This window comes from Stenella coeruleoalba (assembly GCF_951394435.1).
Source record: "Stenella coeruleoalba genome assembly, chromosome: 11".
Taxonomy (NCBI): Eukaryota; Metazoa; Chordata; class Mammalia; order Artiodactyla; family Delphinidae; genus Stenella; species Stenella coeruleoalba.
In genome coordinates, this window is record NC_137157.1 from 41,827,211 (window position 1) to 41,847,430 (window position 20,220).

Sequence of the window (20,220 nt, forward strand, 5' to 3'; positions counted from 1 at the left end):
GTGGTAGTTTCATTCTTCCAGTTGCTCAGGGCACAGACCTCCTAAGTCCTACCTCCACTTCTCTTTAAATTCACACCCTACATCTGGTTCATCAACAAATCCTTTTGACTCTATATTCAAAGTATTTAAAAAATTTGATACTATTCACCACACCTCTTGCTACTGTTCTGGCAGAAGCCACCATGGTCTCTTGCTTGGATTATAGCAATGGTCTTCCAATTTGTAATCTATTCTCAGCCAGCAGCCAGAGTGGTCCTGCATAAGTTAGATTCTGTTATTTCTTTGCTCTCCTTTCTGAAGATAGCTTCCCATCTCATTCAGAGTGTAAGTCAAAGTCCTTCTGTCCTATTAGGCTCTCTATGATTTGGAACATAGTTATCTTCCTGTTCTCATTGCTAACTGCTCTCTTCCTTATTCCACTGGCCATATTAGTCTCCTTGCTGTTCTTTAAACATGCCACATACTCCTGCCTTAGGGTCTTTGTGCTTGCTGTTTCCTATTCTGCCTGGGAGGGTCTTCTAGATACTTGAGCAGCTCACCCCCTCATGTTACTGAGATCTTGACTCAGTCATTCCTATCTAAAATTCTCCCTACTACTGTGACATATATAATTGCTCACTTCCTAATTTTTTCTTCTCAGCCCTGATTACTGTCTAATGTACTATATATATATATATATATTTTTTTTTTTTTTTTTTTTTTTGCGGTATGCGGGCCTCTCACTGTTGTGGCCTCTCCCGTTGCGGAGCACAGGCTCCAGACGCGCAGGCTCAGCGGCCATGGCTCACGGGCCCAGCCTCTCCACGGCATGTGGGATCCTCCCGGACCGGGGCACGAACCCGTGTCCCCTGCATCGGCAGGTGGACTCTCAACCACTGCGCCACCAGGGAAGCCTGTACGATATATTTTAAATATTTAGTTTTTAAAAAATTTGTCAGGCCAGGTTCATTGAGGACAACAAATCACTATAGGTACTTAGAGCAAAAGGGAAATTGGTAAGGGGAATTAGATTCTTAAAAGTTTTTGGAAAAGCTGGAGGTATGGAGCCTGAAAGGCTGTTCTAAGCTTTCAGATTAGTCACTGCTGCTGCTGATTGTGGCTGCCTGGTAGTACCAACATAGCAAACTGGCAGGGGAGCATTTGGTGATTACTGTAAAACCTCATGTCTGTTAAAGTCCAGGTGTCTACTGCATTCAGAAGAAAAATGGCCTTGTTTCTGTCTCTCTTCTGCCTTCCAAATATTGTGCAAATGCATTGCATTTGCTGAATGTAAATCACATAAATTCCAGGGGCAAAGATATTTGCAAAGTGGAGTTCTCATACTTTTAGCTTTTGTGATACAGAGGATACAAAGGAGAGCACAGAAGGCGGTGAGAATGAACGATGAGATACATATATCTATATTTATATGGACAAGATATGAATGCACACATACATATTGTATTCGTCAGGGTTCTCCAGAGAAACAGAACCAATAGAATTTACATGTATACAGAAAGAGAGAGGGGGAGAAAGAGTGGCTTTATTTTAAGGAGTTGGCTTCCGTGATTGTGGGGGCTGGCAAGTCTGAAATTGCAGGGCAGGCTGCAAAGTCCTTGGGTGATGTTCACTCTCCTTGATATCCTATAACTTAAATATTTAACAGTACTTAAATACTATAATGTAAAGTCAGTGTATCTTATGTTATATGACAAGGAGACGAGAGGGAAGAAAACAGTTATTTGATGCCTACACACAGAAACATATTCATAACGAAATTAGGAAAAAATACTCATAACTAATTATAATTCTCATTTCGGTAACTGGTCATGTAGTGGTAGCTGGTATTTATAAATGCCTTCTTCCACTACCCATTTTGTATTCCCTTTGCCCTCAGCAAGCACCTCAGATAGCCATAGTTCTTTCTTTACCTGGTGGAGTGACCCAAACTTTTGTTTCTGAAGGGTTTGAGTCAGTAGTAGTCCTGCCTTGGTTGGGCTATTATAGTTTTCCATTGAATATAATCATAAGGCATGGTAGTCCTAAGCAATGCTCTTAGGGATCTCCGATAACCAGACATTTTCTTTCTTACCACCATTGTGGAATAGTAGTCCAATTTCCCCTTGGTAATTAGAGTCAATTACCTAAGCCAGCACAGTAAGTTCGTTCTTTGCCTACTGATTCTAAGGCATGGGGAGCTTAAAGTGGGCGGGTGGCAGGCTTAACTTCCAGTTCAGTGGAATCACTGTTGTGTCTCCTGATGGAAGCATTCCTCCCTTTGGAACTAAGACCTCTAGACCAACAAAGCATTAGGTCGTGGGGACAGGAAACAAAAATTTTTGCTAGTAGTGGTGTTGGGAAAGCTGGATAGTTGCATGTAAATCAATGAGGTTAGAACACATTCTCACACCATACACAAAAATAAACTCAAAATAGCTTAAAGACTTCAATGTAAGATGTGACACCATAAAACTCCGAGAAGAGAACTTAGGCAAAACATTCTCTGACATAAATTGTATCAATGTTTTCTTAGGTCACTCTCCCAAGACAATAGAAATAAAAGCAAAAATAAACAACCGGGACCTAATCAAACTTGTAAGCTTTTGCACAGCAAAGGAAATCATAACCAAAATGAAAAGACAATATATGGATGGGAGAAAATATTTGTGAACAATGTGACCAACAAGGGCTTACTTTGCAAAATATACAAACAGCTCATGACAACTCAATAACAAAAAACCAACCAAATCAAAAAATGGACAGAAGACCTAAATAGACATTTCTCCAAAGAAGGCATACAGATGGCCAATAGGCACGTGAGAAAATGCTCAACATCGCTAAGTATGAGAAATGCAAATCAAAAATACAATGAGGTACCACTTCACACTGGTCAGAATGGCCGTTATTTAAAAGTCTACAAATAACAAATGCTGGAGAGTGTGTGGAGAAAAGGGAACCCTCCTGCACAGTTGATGGGAATGTACATTGGTGCAGCCACTATAGAAAACAGTATGGAGGTTCCTTAAAAAACTAAAAATAGAGTTGCTATATGATCCAGCAATCCCATTCCTGGGCACATTCCCAGAGGAAACTCTAATTACAATTTACAACAGCCAAGACATGGAAGCAATCTAAATGTCCATTGACAGATGAATGGGTAAAGAAGATGTGTTATATATACACAATGGAACACTACTTAGCCATAAAAAAAATGAAATAATGCCATTTGCAGCAACACGGATGGACCTAGAAATTATCATATTAAGTGAAGTAAGTCAGAAAAAGAAAGACAAATACCTTATGATACCACCTATATGTGGAATCTAAAATATGACACAAATGAACTTATTTATGAAACAGAAACAGACTCACAGATATAGAAAACAAACTTACAGTTACCAAAGGGAAAAGGGGGTGGGAGAGGGATAAATTAGGAGTTTGGAGTTAGAAGATACAAACTACTATATATAACATAGATAAGCAACAAGGTCCTACTGTATAGCACAGGGAACTATATTCAATATCCTGTAATAAACCATAAGGGAAAAGAATATGTATAACTGAATCACTTTGCTGTACACCAGAAACTAACACAACATTGTAAATCAACTATACTTCAATAAAAATAAATAAACAAAAAGTTTTGCTTGTGGGTCAATAAATAGTCAGTGGTGCCACTTCCATTTCCTTCCTCTGAGTCCTAACCTGTGAATCTTGGCTATGCAAGAAACAGCACCATATATCGGACATTCGGAGCATATACAGCCTTTTGGAGATCCTTGCCCAAGGTATTGCCATCTGGCTGGTCCTCTCACTGAGTCCTCAAAAGGCCATTCCACTGTTCTATCAAGCCAGCTGTTTCAGGATGATATGGTAAGACTAGTGAATTCACTAGCCCATTGCCACAGTTTTTTGTTTGTTTTTTTTTGCTGTGAAATGAGTTCCTTGATCAGCAGCAGTGCTTTGTAGAACAATAGGAGGGGTAGAGAAGGCATTTTGTAAGTCCACGGATAGTAGTTTTGGCAGAAGCATTTTGTGCAGCGAAGGCAAATCTGTATACAGACTAAGTATCTATTTCAGTAAGAATAAAGTACTACCTCTTCCATGATAGAAGCAGTCCAGTGTAATCAACCTGTCACCAGGTAGCTGGCTGATCACCTCAGGTAATAGTGTCATACTGGGGACTCAGTGTTGGTCTCTGCTGCTGGTAGATTTGGCACTCAGCAGTGGTAGTAGCCAGGTTGGTCTTGGTGAGTGGAGGTCCATGTTGCTAAACCCATGCATAACCTGCATCCCTACCATGGTGGCTACTTTGTTCATGAGCCCATTGGGCAGTGACAGGATTGGCTGGGGAAAGAGGCTGACTCGTATCTGCAGGATGGGTCATCCTGTATTGATATTTCAGTGCAGCCTTTTACACTTGCAAAGACAAGAAAATGATTTGGAACTCCAGGAAATGACTAGAAGTGTACCTATTTCTTGGTTTTAATTTTGTTAGCTGTTTTAAGGAAGAATTATTAGAGTGATTATTAGAGACTTCTGAATATATATAATTACTATAGGAGTTCATCTTGGAGGCTTTGTTAGTTAAAAAGCTCAAAAGAAAAGTGATGAAGACCTACTTCTAAGACTTTTCAAAATAAAAAGAAGTATAAAAGTAATACATGTTCATTGTAAAAATGAAAAATTCAGAAACAAAAAGAGTATTTTATATATTATGTTCTATCATTTTGTTTTTTCCACCTAATGTGTTGTGGTCTTCTTTCTAGTTTAGTATATACAGATACTAAGTCATTTTAAAAAATTGCAGCATGCTCTTCAATTGTATGTATGTAGTATAATTTAAGCAAGCTCCTAATCATTGACATTAAGGCTGGTTCCAGTTTTCCTCACCTATTACTTCGTTGGATATGTTTATTTATGTCTTTGTGCGTTTGTATAATATATTTGTGGAATAATTCCTAGCCTTGCAATTGCTGGATTAAAGCATGTATATTTTAAATTGTCCTCTCCCCAATTGTTCTGATTTATATTCTTATCACAGAAGTGCATGAGAACATCTATTTTCCTATGTTCTCACCAACATTGGATGGTAGCACACTTTTTAGTTTTTGCCAATGTAATAATGAAAAAAAAATCTAATTTTATTTCCTGAGTTATAAGTAGGTTCAATCATCTTTTCACATTTTGAACAGTCTCATATCTTTAACCTTGCTCTTGCTAGTCCTCTTCACTTGGAATATTTTCTTTCATTTTTGCTGAACTTTTACCATTCTTCAAGGTGCATGGCAAAATCTGTTTGTTTTTTTTTTCCATTATTGGATTTCCCAATAACCTCAGCCTAAAATGATTTCTCTCTCCTTATATACTTAATGCTTTATTTCCCACTTATCACAGTTTTATACCAGAACTAATACATATGATTTTCTTCTTCTAGGATTTACAGGATGACTAAATATTAATGGAAAGAGAAGTGTAAACCTATCTTCTTTCACTATGGAGGCTGGTTTGGCAGATGGAGAACCTGACCGAACTTTGGTGAGTGGTTCAAATACAGCATAATAAGGTACTATCATCTACAGCTGGAAAGTGTTTGATGTAAGCCATCATTTTATTTTAAAAATGTATTTAAAACAAACTTTAAAAAAAGTATTTTAAAATACTACTTTAATTCCTCTGTTGATATGAAAATTACAGATAGTTTAAAGCTTGTTAAGGCATAACCCAGTTTTCTGCTATTCCTGCCTTATCTCCTACCTCTTTTCCCTTGCTTTCTCAGCCATATAGTGTAAGACATACTGATGTAATAGTTTGTGTTTGTTTTCCTCAAGAAACTTTTTGTCTTACTGAAATCAAGAGGTTGTTAACAGTTAAGGAAATTAAATGCCTGTAAATCTCACATCATGTGCAGCTGTAGATAGAATGAAACAGTTAAAATAATTCAGAATTAAGAGCAGTTGCCACATATATTCTTTATATAAAAAGATAAAGATTTAATAAATATTGCTGCCTTGTGTTGTGATTGAATTGTATTCTGAAATTAAAACAAATGGGTAGGGGTACTGGTAGTGTACCTTATCCAATAAGTTTAAAAAAAATATAAAAATTCACCAGTAGGATGTGGATTAAATGATGATTTGTCACTGTACGAAAACATTTTGCTCTAGGATCATTTCATTTTCAATTCTCCTTTTTTAAAGATTCCATTAAATATTGATTTATAGATTGTTAGGGATGTTTGTATTACCTAAAGTAAAGGTGCCAGTGGGTAAAATGTAGCCAGGTGATAGCTCTATGATTTGTTAGATGGTAGATTATGTGACAAATTTACATTATTGGAATAATGCAGAGGCCAACTTTTCTGTCTTTCATACTACTATGAAGTTGAGAGTCACTACTAAATTGAGTTTGTGCATTTTAATTTAGTGAATGTCCTTTGTTCAGGCTCAAATGTAGGATCAGTCTAATGATTGATAGCAAAATGCAGTTTTGTTTACTTGTGTTAACTTGGTCCCAACCTTTTTTGAATTTCTGGTTCAAACTTGTTTCTTTAATGGTCAAAGAAAAGTTAAACTTTAAAATGATAACTTGTTAATAGAGAATAAAATGGACATGGACGTAGATTGGTTTATGAAGAAGGTTATTGTAACGGCGATTTTAAATGGAAAACAGATGGTAGGTTATTTTGTTTTCACTATATCTTCAGAAAAAAAAGTTCAGATTAAGCCTTGTCTTGGAACATGATATTTACTTTACCATAAATATTTTCTTATTTAATGCTAATGGACTTTCTTAAGTTTTTTTTAGCTAAAATATTTAAAATCTTTTGGTGGTAGTAAAAATACCAGTAATAACAACTGCTGTTTTCTAAGTGTATACTTTTTCAGACTGTCCTCACAACAGCCATTAAAGGTAGATGTTTGTTTATCCTCACTTTTAAAGATAGGGAAATAGGCTCAGGGAGGTTAATTGTCTTCTCTAAAAGCTCACAGTGTAAGTGATAGAACTGAGGTCTGTCTGTCTGTCTCTGAATACTTTCCTTTGCTACTAAGATGTTGACTATGTATCTGTCTTTCTGAATAGAATTGCTTAAAATTTATTGTTACCTTTTAGAGTAAATATCTAAGTAGATAGTATTAAATTCTGTATCAGAATATCTATATTGATAAAGTTTTAATCATTTTTTATTCTAAATTCTGTTGATATTGAGAGGTTAGAGCAAGTTATTTAAAAAGCAGTGAGACCATAGCACAGGGAGATCAGCTCGGTGCTTTGTGACCACCTAGAGGGGTGAGATAGGGAGGGTGGGAGGGAGACATAAGAGGGAGGGGATATGGGGATATATGTATATGTATAACTGATTCACTTTGTTATAAAGCAGAAACTAACACACCATTGTAAAGCAATTATACACCAATAAAGATGTTGAAAAAAAAACAAAGCAGCGAGAGCAGTTTTCTTCTTGTTGTTCATTAAGCTTCTTCCATGAAATATTGTAGCTCATTTTAGAGACAATAATACCAAAAATTGAACTACTGAAATATTCTGTATTTGAAACTAATCTTAAGGTCCACCTTTGAGTTATCTATTTATAAAATATCACCTTTGAACTGCATGGCCTAAGCTAGTTACTGTTTAGATCTAGGAGAGGTGGATAAGAACATGGGCTCCGTAGACATTTGGCTGTGTGTTAAAATCTGAGCTCCGTCACTTAGTCGTATGACCTGCATAATTAATTAAATTCTGAGGGTTTCCAGTTTTCCTCATCTATTAAATAAAGATAATAGTAATATCTACCTCCCATAGTTGTTGAGTTTTATTTGAGATAATATGTCTATAAAATGCCTATTACCATCTGTGCACATTATAAATATCCAATAAATAAAAGCCACTATTGTTATTGTTAATATAATTATTAATATTCAGCCTTCTCTCCAAAAAGAAAGTTAAGAGGCAGGAGAAGCAATAAAACACATTAAAAAAAAGCCCGACACTGTTGGGTAATTTTGGCTTTACACTTTCTCTGAATGTCATTTTTGCTACCTAAGATATTGAGGCAGATATTCTACTTCAATAAAAAATATATAAGCAAGAATACTCATCCTTCCTACTTGAGAGGGACAATATGATCTAGTGAAACCAGAAAGTTCTTTGAAAATATAAAGCAGTATGTCAGTATGAGGTAGCAGTGTTGTAAAAAATCTGGTTGCATGCACTAGTTTTTAGAATATTATTAGTAAGCTTTTTTTGAATGCAGTCTTTGTGCAGAGTACTATGCCCAGTGAAGGGGATGCTAAGAGATATACAATGTGGTCTGTCTGAATTATGTTTATTTTTGAGAAGACTAGATAGAGGGATGGATAGATAAGGCAATAATAGCATTTACTAAGTGTTAAATGAGGAACATAAGCAAGGCATAGTTATACAAGTTGTGACAATTGGGCGGTTGTTATACACTGGGGTAGTTAGAGAAGCTTTCTTAAGAGAACACAAACTCTGAATAGCATAGGTAATAGGGATCATAAGATTGAGAATGAGCAAGGAGAGCATTCTAAGAAGGGAGGATGGCAAGAGGCAAGGCTAAACAGGAAATTAATTGTTCAGGGTTTATTCAGGGGAAAATGAGTAGAAAAATTGATGAAGGTAGATCGGAAGGGAATGTTGTTTACAAGAATAATGATCAACATGGCAGACAGAGACCAAACTTAGGGAAGGCTTTGAGTGCCAGACCAGGGATTTTGAAGTTGATTCTGTAGACAGTGGTATGTCATTGAATATTTTTATAAAAGTGGACAAGATGAATCTGGAAGCAGGATATAAGGTGATTTAGAGGAGTGAGAGAGAAAGATATTAATTAAGAAACTACTATCGTAGTCTTGGTGTGAGGTAGTGGAAGCTTGGACTCAAGTGACTTTAGTGTCCATTTATTCAGTTTTCTTCTTTTATATGAGATTATGCTTTCTATTTTTAAAAAAATCCATTTGCTCATTTATTATTCCAGTTGTGTTTAGTTCTATTTTTGTGGTAGTATTGTTTGTCTTAGGTAATAAATACTGAAAAATATGAATTGCATTTTTATACTGTACTTATATACTTGAGAACACAAGTGTACATTTAATATATGTCTTAAAAAACTATGTAAAAGTCCAGAACTCATATCACTTTGGAAATTAACCACTAAGAAATCCTTTAAGTGTAGGGGTCAAATTTTTATTGATAGATTGAGGTAAACTAAATAAGTGAAATATACCTTTAGATTAAAAAAAAATTTGAATATGTTCCTTACCTTAAGGAAAGTCATATCTTTTGAATATCTTATAAATTATTTCTGTTACCAGAGGAAACTACTTTATGAGGTCTATTAGAGGTCAAAATCTTCTGTTGTATTAAAAATTGATTATATAACTGACATTTTAGAAGAGAATAAAAATTTTAAAAATATGTGTAAATCTTTATAGTATTATAAGGGACTCTTAACTGAGGAACTCTTGTTTAAGATTATAATTTTAATTGGGTACTTCGAATCAGATGCTTTCTGAAATGGAAGGAACTGCAAAGGTGATTTAGTTCAGTAATTCTCAGAATGTAGTAAATGAGTATCTTCTTGATGGGCCTAGAGATGACCCGACTTCCTGAAACTTTGATTTCTACTTACTTACTAGGTGAATTTTTCATGATTACTGTGATTTAGTGCTCGTCAAGTAAAATTGGTATGTTATTAGAGTTTACTGAGAGCTTTAAATCATATTCTAAGGAGTATACTACTATATATACTCTAAGGAGTATATATAGTATGCTACTATATATACCATTTGACAACATCATACAGCTTGTGTATATAGGCATGTAAATGAATGGAATTGCCTAATTTTTGGTAACATCAAGTATTATTTTTTCAGCGGGTCGCAGATTTTAAATGTTGCTATTTTTATTCTCTTGTTTAAATATAGTTGACCCTTGAATGATTAGTGGGAGTGGGGTAGGATAGTCTCTGACCCTCGATGCGGAGCCGTGGTTCCTTGGTATCCTCAATTCAACCAGCCACTGGTCTGTATGTAGCACTGTAGTATTTACTATTGAAAAAATCCGCCTATAAGTGGACCTGTGCAGTTCAGACCCTCATTGTTCAAGGGTTAACTGTACTATTAGTTTAGCTTCATCATTATCATTATTAACTTAGTATATTATATGTTTTTAGTGATAGCATATTTATAAGGACAGTATTTTTGGTGTACAGTTTCTCAATAACTGACCTTTAAGACATTTATGCATTCAAGTTCAATGATAAATTATCTATATGCCAATTACTAATCCTCTTAAAGTATTCTTGCGCAATGGCACTTGGTTGTTCTTATTAGATACCCCTTCCCCACCCTAAAGTGGGAATGGATGGAGAAGGGCTGTGAAGTTTCTTATCTCATCTATTACAGATGGGTCAACAAATTTGGTACATATGCTTATCTAACATTTGAATATCCTTTGAGACCTGCCTGCTAAGCGTTTGGCTAATGCTGTATACTTCAGGATTGCCTAGTAGAGACCTTTTCATCTTTAACAAAGATTTTGCTACCAGCAGAGCCTTTTGCAAACCTCTGAGTCCTGTGGCTACTTTTTCCCTTAGTCTTTGTGGGAAACTTAGAGATCATTTAGTCTAACAATCTGCCTAATGTAAGGATTCTACCTACAGTATCCCCTGACAGCAGGTCATCCAGCCTCAGCATGAACACATGTAGTTTATAGGTAACTCAGTTTCTCAAAAGGCAGCTCAAGTCATTATACTTGAACTAAGATAGACTTTTCTATTAAATTTTACCATTGGTCATTATGCTAGTTTCCTTGTTGCTACAAGTTACCACAAATTTAGTGGCTTAAAACAACAGAAATTTATTATCTTAGAGTTCTGGATATCAGAAGTCTAAAAGCAAGGTGTTGTGTTCATTCTGGAGGCTCTTATGGGAGAATTCATTCCTTTTTATCAGTGTCTAGAGGTTGTAATCTTTCATTGGCTCATGGTTACTTCCTCCTATTACTTCAACCTCTGGCTTTTGTTGTCACATCTACTGCTCACTCATCTTCTTGTTTCCTTCTTTTTTTTTCTTTTTCTTTTTGCGGTACGCAGACCTCTCACTGTTGTGGCCTCTCCTGTTGCGGAGCACAGGCTCCAGACGCGCAGGCTCAGCGGCCATGGCTCATGGGCCCAACCGTTCCGTGGCATGTGGGATCTTCCCGGACCGGGGCATGAACCTGTGTCCCCTGCATCGGCAGGCGGACTCTCAACCACTGCGCCACCAGGGAAGCCCCTTGTTTCCTTCTTATAAGGACCCTTGTGATTACTTTGGGCCCACTCAGATAATCCGGAATAACTGCCCTGTCTCAAGATTTTTAACTTAATCACATCTGCAGAGTCCCTTGTATCAAGTAAGGTAATATTCACAGGTTCCAGGGATTGGGATGTGGACATCTTTGGGAGGCCATTATTCTGCCTACCACAGTCATTGTACTAACCTCTGGTGCATCCCAGTCTAGAGAAGTGGGTCCTATTGCCATATAATCCAAAATTGGGTAGTCTTCTGGGGCAACTCACCTGGGGAGTTGCCAGTTAGATTAAGGCCCTAAATTATGTAAATTCTTAGGTTGCAGAGATCTTCTTATGTAAAATAATAAAATAACTAGAAATTTTAGTTACCAATTTATTACCTACATACTTATTGTCTTTTATATTAAAATAACTTCATCTTCCTAATAGCTGCTTTCTAACTGTAGCAGTTTACATTAATTACACATTCAAGAATATTAATAGATATCTTTATTGAAGTCTTTATTATATAAAATTTCAAATATATTTTTATAAATAAGATGAACTAGTATAATGAATTCTCATGTACCCATCACCCATCTTCAGCATTATCAACTCTGGTCAATCTTGTTTCATGTATACTCCTGCCTTCCCACCCCATACTTTTTTGAGAAAATCCCATATACATCATTTTCTTCATAAGTATTTCAGTATATAGCTCTAAAATATAAAGACTTTTCATTAAAACTTTAACCACAAATTTCATTATTACTCTAAAAATGAGGAATTCGTTAATATAGTCAACTAGTCATTGCTTAAACGCCCCTAATTGTCTTGTAAATTTCTTTTTATTGTCTTTGTGTTGGACTTGGTTCCTAAGCCACTTAAGTCTTTTTTAATCTTTTAAGTCTCTCCTGTATCTGTTTTTGATTTTTCCTTTTCAATTTTTAATTTTCCTTTTTCAGTTTATTGAGGAAATAAGGTATTTTGTTTGTCCAAAATAAGTTTGTCCTATAGCGTTTCCCACAATCTGGATTTGCCCCCATGATGATTGTTTAATGTATTCTTCAGTTACTTATATTTCTTGCAAATTGGTCAGTAGACAGTTCTAATCTGAGACTTGCTCAGATTCAGGTTCAATTTTTCATGACAAGAATACTTCATTGATGGTGTTCTGTATTACCATCAGGAGGCACATAATGTCTGATTGCCTCTCTTCTTGTGATAATAGCGGCCATTGATGATCGTTGCTTAGATCTGTTAATTCAGTAGGAGTATAAATTAACAGCAGTACTTAAATATTTGTAATGTTTGAACTTCCCAAGTGGGAAAATATCGCTCAGTATTTCCTATTGTTTGAGCACTTAGATTCTTATTGTATCTTTTTTTTTTTTGTACCTGTTAAAAGTTGTTCTTAATTCTATTAGAGGCTTGAATAATATAATGTAAATATTTTGAAGGTATATAATGGGACTCTTCAATAAGTTTGGGGAGCTAAATTAGAGAAAGGGTTAGCTTTGAAATAGTAAAAGAAATAGCCAGTGGTCTACACAGTATATCAGTAGAATTCCAAGCCAGAAATCTTTTGTATTCCATTATGCTTGGAGATTTTTGGAGTGTGTTTCCAGGACTATGGAACTCAAAATCTTTTCAGAGAATCTGTGAGGTCAAAATTATTTTCGTAGTAATATCGTGGTATTTGATGTTATTTGCTTTGTTTCTCATTCTCTAGTGAACGTACAGTGCACTTTTCCCAAGACTGTATGAGGTGTGATTATGCCATTGCTCTGCTGGCTAATGGAGTGTATGCTTGTATATTCTTGTGTTTTCAAATTTTCTTAGTTTAATTTTTTCCTAAGCAGTGTTTTTGTTTTTTAATTTAAATAAACTTCATTTTTTGGAAGAGTTTTACAGAAATATTGTGATCAATTTTTAGGTTTACAGAAAAATTCTGAACATAGTACAGAGTTCTGTGTAGCTTGTACTCACTTTCCCCTATTATTAACATATTAGTATGGTACATTTGATACAATTAATGAATCCATATTGATACATTATTAACTGAAGTCCATACTTTGTGTCAGATTTCCTTAGTTTTTACCTAATGTGCTTTTTCTATTCCAGAATCCCATCAGGGTAGCACTTTACATTTAGTCATCACATCTCCTTAAGGCCCCCTTGGCAGTTATAATTTCTTTCTTTCTTTTTTTTTTAAATGATAAAATTCAACATTTATTCACAACAGAAATTCTCGGAAAAATAGGAATAGAGGTGAACTTCCTCACATGATAAAATAATCTACAAAAAACCTACTATTAATGTTACTTTATTTTTTTAAATTAATTTTTATTGGAGTATAGTTGCTTTAGTGTGTTGTGTTAGTTTCTACTGTACAGCAAAATGAATCAGCTATACATATACATACATCCCCTCTTTTTTGGATTTTCTTCCAATTTAGGTCACCACAGTGCATTAAGTAGAGTTCCCTGTGCTATACAATATGTTCTCATTAGTTGTCTATTTTATACATAGTATCAATAGTGTATATGTGTCAATCCCAATCTCCCAATTCCTCCCACCACCCCCTTCCCCCTTGGTATCCATATATTTGTTCTCTACATCTGTGTCTCTATTTTTGCTTTGCAAATAAGATCATCTATACCATTTTTCTAGATTCCACTAATATACGATATATTTTTTTCTCTTTCTGACTTACTTCACTCTGTATGACACTCTTTAGGTCCATCTGCATCTCTACAAATGACCCAATTTCGTTCCTTTTTATGGCTGAGTAATATTCCATTGTATATATGTACCACATATTCTTTATCCATTTCTCTGTTGATGGACATTTAAGTTGCTTCCATGTCCTGGCTATTGTAAATAGTGCTGCTATGAACATTGGGGTGCATGTGTCTTTTTGAATTATGGTTATCTCTGGGTATATGCCCAGTAGTGGGATTGCTGGGTCATGTGGTAGTTCTATTTTTAGTTTTTTCAGGAACCTCCATACTGTTCTCCATAGTGGCTGTATCAATTTACATTCCCACCAACAGTGCATGAGGGTTCCCTTTTCTCCACACCCTCTCCAGCATTTGTTGTTTGTAGATTTTCTGATGATGCCCTTTCTAACTGGTGTGAGGTGATACCTCATTGTAGTTTTGATTTGAATTTCTCTAATAATTAGTGAGCATCTTTTTATGTGTTTGTTGGCCATCTGTATGTCTTCTTTGGAGAAATGTCTATTTAGGTCTTCTGCCCATTTTTTGATATTGAGCTGCATGAGCTGCTTTTATATTTTGGAGATTAATCCTTTGTCAGTTGCTTTGTTGCGAATATCATCTCCCACTCTGAGGGTTGTCTTTGCGTCATGGTTTCCTTTGCTGTGCAAAAGCTTCTGTGGTTCATTAGGTCCCATTTGTTTATGTTTGTTTTCAGTACTCTAGTAGGTGGGTCAAAAAAGAGCTTGCTGCGATTTATGTCGAAGAGTGTTCTGCCTATGTTTTTCCTCTAAGAGTTTTAGGGCAGTTATAATTTCTTAAGACTTTCCTTGGTTTTGATGACCTTGACAGTTTTGAGGAGTTCTGGTCGGATATTTTGCAGTGTCCCTCAAATGGAATTTGTCTGTTGTTTTTCTCATAATTAGACTGGGTTTTGGGGAGGAGACCACAAAGGTAAAATGCCATCATCACATCATTATGGAAAAGTATACACTATCAACATGACTTATCACTTTTGATGTTGACTGTGATCACCTGGCAAAGATAGTGAATTTCTCACTTTTAATTTAGAATTCAGCAAATATCAATAAATATAATCCACATAAACAACAACTCTTTGGAGTCTTTGGTAATTTCTAGGAGCGGAAAGGGGTCTGGAGACCCAAAAGTTTGAGAATTGCTCATTTAAACATTCAGTAACTAACACTTTAAAGGCAAATAATTGGCAGCTATGTGATGTGAAAAGAGGGACCCAGTAGTTGATTGGGTGTGTTGGAGATGCAGGGGGAGTTGAGGGTGGAAAGAAGAATTATGATAGAGCCTTTAGGAATGAGGGAGTGATGATCGAGATAAAATTTGCCTATTTCATAATTGTACCTAGCATTCAGACATGATCTATATCAAGGAGTTGTTTTGTTTGTTTTTGTTTCTTTTTTCATTTTTATATTTAAAAAATATTGGTTGAATGCTTATGTATTTTGTTTTATTAGATTTATTATTTTATCTGATTCATATCATCTGCAAATAATAGTCATTTTTTTTCTTTTCAATCCTTATACAGCTGAGCCTGCGGTTTTGTGTAGGTATGTTAGGGGTGAGAGGTGGAGGAGTCTTTAAAGCCTTTTATATTTTTCTAGAAATTTATCCATTTTGTGGAGGTTTCAAAATTATTTAAGATTTAATATTTTTTATTTAAAAAATTCTCTGGGTCTCCTATTTTGTGAATATAATAGCACTTTTGCTTCTTTAATCTCTCTTAACTTCTATATTTTCCATCTTTTCCTTTCTTTGTGCCTTTTTGTTGAATTCCTTTACCAGTCTTCTTACTCACTAATTTATTATTGTATCATATTTGTTTTGCTGTTCAAATATGCTGTATACTTTATTTCACCGTAATATTTTTATACCCAGTATTACTAGCTGTTTTTTTGTGATTGCTTGGTTATGCTTCATATTTTTACAATATCCTCCAGTATCATTTGGAACATATTTATTGTGGTTATTTTAAGTTTTTGATGGCTTTTGTTTACTAATTTTCTTTCCTTCTACTGAGATTGTTCAGTTTTCCTTCTCAGCACTTGGGCTTCTTAGGATATTAATTTTTTTTGTTTGTGAGCTTGTACTTTCTTGGAAATAATATTCTCCTAGTAATATCTGATACTGTCCTAGATAGAAAGGTAAGAACCCAGGGACTTTTTGGTCTGTCTAGGGAATACATGTCTTAGGGTGAAGAATCTCTTGTTAAAATCATTGTTTCATTATTCCTCATTTGCTCCTTCCACTCATATATTCTGTTTCTTAGGGAATTTTTCTGTATTTCTGCTTTGGGCATAATTCTTTTCGACAAGCTGCCTCCCTAGTTGTAATCAGTTAGCTCATTTGGGGGAAAGAACAGTGGGAGGTAGTAGTCAGGGTCTTTGCCTGCACTTGTTGTGTGCATACTGCAACTGATTTAAAAACAATTTAGAAACAAAAGTGATTAAAACTTTGTTTAATGCCTCTGGTTGGTATTAAATCGTGTTCTGCCGTGGTAGTAAGGACAGAGTGGAGAGTGATCTGTTCAGTATTAGAGAGAGAAAAAGGCCCAGAAAGATGGCTCCCAGGTCTTCCTCCTACTCTGGCCCCCTGGCCTTTCCTCCATCTGTGGTACTGTACTCTCTGTCTGCTTGAAGCTTGCTTCCCATCCATCCGTCTCTAGTGATGGGTTCAGGGAGGGTGTTAGTTACTTCACTGGTAAGTAACTCAGTTCCCGTTTGTAAAAAGAGTTGGTTACGTTCTTTTTGGCTTTGTGTTCCCTGTGTGAAGGTTGGCTGAGGTGATGGCTGAGGGGGGACCAAAAACATCAAAAGAACAGCAGCCCTGTTGGACAGTTCATCTATATTAAGAAAGATCTTTGTCAGCTGTGACATGCCCACAGTTTAAAAATCAGAAGTCTGTTAAGGTGGCTCACTCCCAAGTAAATAGATTATGTCATTTACCCAATAGAAAGTTATTTGTTTTGCTAAATTAGACTTAAGGTGGAAACTTGGCTTTAAAGATTTATTATTTCTTTCGATATCCATAACATTGCAGTCATTCAGATTTTAAAAGTATGGTTTGAAGGTTTTTCATAAGCATTATCATTTGCTGTTTCGCCTAAGTTTTAAGACATGCAGATGCTTCTTATAAGCAGGATATAGTAAAAGCCAAGACATCCATAGCTCTACCTTTAACTCTTAATTAAAATTATGTGCATTAAGAATCTTAAATTTCTTCCTGCTTTTTAAAAAAATAAAATGAGAGTCCCACAAAACCTCAGAAAGATATGTGAAGGATTAGAATTTCAGCATGTTGGAGATACATAAAGATAAAATTAGATTAAAAGTTCAAGAAAATGTCTACCTGTCCAACTGTCTAGTGAGAATAGAGCAATGAAGGGATATTTATCCAGACCTCACCTCAGTAGGTTTTCATTAACTTGTGACTACTTCAGAAGTCACGTTAAGTTTAATATGGTGAAAACAACAGCAATGGAGCAAGAAAGAGCTTGAGAGAGGGAATGAATTTACATATATGTATATGAATTTATATTTGTATCTGTGTATGTACGTGTATACCCACACACACACGTGAAATTTAATTTTAGCAGAACATATATTGAGTCTAAAAAACTAGCCTACCATCATTGAACATATCTATACACATAGTACCTCGCCAGGTTTATGACTACACCATGTTTGGAGCATATTTTAGGTCTCAGAGACAATATTGCTCGCTGCTTTAGGGGCATTAGTAGAAAATAAAGCTAGAGGAAATGAATAACAACTAACATTTTTAAAATTTCTATAACGTGCCAGAGCCGTTCTAAGTACTTTTTAGATAAACTCATGTAATCTTCACATAACCCTATGAGATAATATAATTTACTATCTCAGTAGTAAATAGATGAGGACACAGAGAGTTAAGAAAGTCGCTCAGGGTCACACAACTAGTAAGTGGCAGAACTGGGATACATTTTGTCTCCAGAGGCTAAGCTTTAATCTTTTTCCTGTATTGCCTCTCACCTATGATGTTAGAATCAGATTATACAGAGCCTTGAATACTATTTTTTACAGTTTGGGATTTTTGTTTTTAATGTAATGTCAAACCATTGAATTTTTTTTTCTTTTTTTTTGAGTAGGGAAACAACCTGTTCAGAGTGTGGTTTAGGAAAATTATCTTGACAGAATTATGGATATTGGAGGGAGGGGCAACCAACTGAACATTAGAGTTATCTGGGGTGTGCTGAAAAATCCCAGTGCTCAGGCTGTTCAATTGAATTAGAATCTTAGAGGGTGAGACACAGACATCAGTACTTTTTAAAGTCTCCTAGGTGATTTCAATGCCCAACTTAGGTTGAGAACCATAGAAATAGAGATGGTTAGCCCATGGAACAAGTTAGCATAGAGTTTTGTAAACTAGGTAAAAGACAGTTAAAACCTGTCGGGTCATAGAAGCAAAACAGACAATATGTCCCTTCTGGATTTTCCTTTTCCCCCTAGATTTCTAAAATCTGCACTTTCCCTATTTGGGTTACTGTATTTGTGTAGAGAAAAAACATTATTTTTTGCAGTCTTACTATGTGCCCTCACCGGGGATTGATGTCTCACACACTTTCTCATTTAATTCCCTCCATAGTACTGTGAAGTAGATATTACTCTGTTTTTAGAGATGAAGAAACTGAGGCTCTAAAGGGGTTAGTAATTTTTCTAAGTCACATAAGCTAGTCAGTGGGCCATGTTAGGATTCAAATACAGATCCTCTGTTATTCATGTCACTGAATGTAAGGCTAATGTTTTTATGTTGTAAACTGATCTGTATTACACCTAGCCTTTTAAGCATCCCTTTAAAGTTTTTACATACATTACCTAAAATAATGTATACTTTGAAAAATGTGCAATCCATGATGTATTTTATTTAACCCAAAGTTTTGTTCTCCTGTAACTAATTTTGATTTTTCTATCCAGGGTGAATGTTTTGGCATTTTGGCACCACATAGTTGCTGACACATGGAGAGGAGTTGCTGACTGCATTTTTATATGTGGTAGATATTATGAGTCACCGAGGGTGACATTTCCATGTTATCATTAGCAGTCTTGCCTGTGGCTTGATCAACATAATTTACTAATGAATGATTTGTTAGAATAGAACTTCAGAAGGAAAGAAGGTATTTGTTATACAGTTCTTATGTCTTAATTCAATTCCTGGTCATGATTCATTATAGAATGTAGGCTCATGTATCTGTGTAAAGAATTGGTCAAAACGAAATTGCAGGTAATGTAAGCTCTTATTTCAAACTGAAACTCGAAATTATGTAAACAGGTCATAAGATTAAGCATCATACACTGAAATATTTGTGTACGTGAGCTGCCTCATATAACCAACTATCATACCTAGCCTGGCATGATAGTGATGTGATAACATGGTTTCTGTTGAGCTGTTATTTCATAACCTTTTCAGGTAACTATGGATGGTTAGGTCAGATATAGAGGAACATGTTAATGAGGTCAAATGCCAAGGTCATCGGTTTAATTCTTTTAGTGGACAGTTAACTTTTTTCTTATTTTATAAATACAGACTTCACCAGCAGTCTCAAATTAGTTACAACTGACATCACATTGATTGATTTTGAACTTCCTTTGTATGTGAAGATCTTGATGAAAGAGGTTGGTTTAAACCTGGCAAGGGACCACTAGTACCAGAATAAATATAATTTATGCTCCATTACCAAAAACCAGTAGTGAATTTGTAACAGTGTCACTTATGAAGGACAGAATTATTTAAGAAAAAGCATGGGAGAATTTCTAGCAATGGACTTCGGGCATATAATGGCCAAAGACTAATAGTGGAAGAAAATACAAATATGCTTTAAATTACAGCTAAGGATGTTCTTAGGATTGAGATAATTTTCTATGTTGAGTTGTTAGTATAACAGAATTTTAGTACTGTAACAGATGTCATGAGCAAATAAGAAAACTAAATTCAAAATATTTATTCAAGTTTACTTAGGAAATACTGATCGACTTAGGTTTAGAATAGGTTTAGAACTCAGATTTCATGGTTCTAGCCCATATTAGTTCTTTGCATATATATTTTAAGCATGCAGAATGTTAAATTTTGGAAAATACAAAGATGAGCAAGACTTGTTTTGTCATAGGAGAATTGAAACTAATTCCTTTAATAAACAGACGAACTCAACGAACTACA

General features: G+C 35.3%; 1 protein-coding gene across 4 annotated transcripts in view; it reads left to right on the forward strand.

Moving 5' to 3' along the window:
* Positions 1 to 20,220, forward strand: part of OSBPL8 (oxysterol binding protein like 8) — a 193,730-nt gene that overhangs the window by 54,385 nt on the left and 119,125 nt on the right. For 2 of the 4 annotated variants that reach the window (XM_079937598.1, XM_079937599.1), the window contains exon 2: positions 5,417 to 5,517. In XM_079937598.1, the coding sequence (XP_079793724.1) occupies positions 5,476 to 5,517 (42 nt within the window). In that variant the 5' untranslated portion in view covers positions 5,417 to 5,475. Of the gene's footprint in view, positions 1 to 5,416; positions 5,518 to 18,980; positions 19,058 to 20,220 lie in introns of those variants that run through there. The other 2 variants (XM_079937597.1, XM_079937600.1) reach the window with 2 other exon arrangements.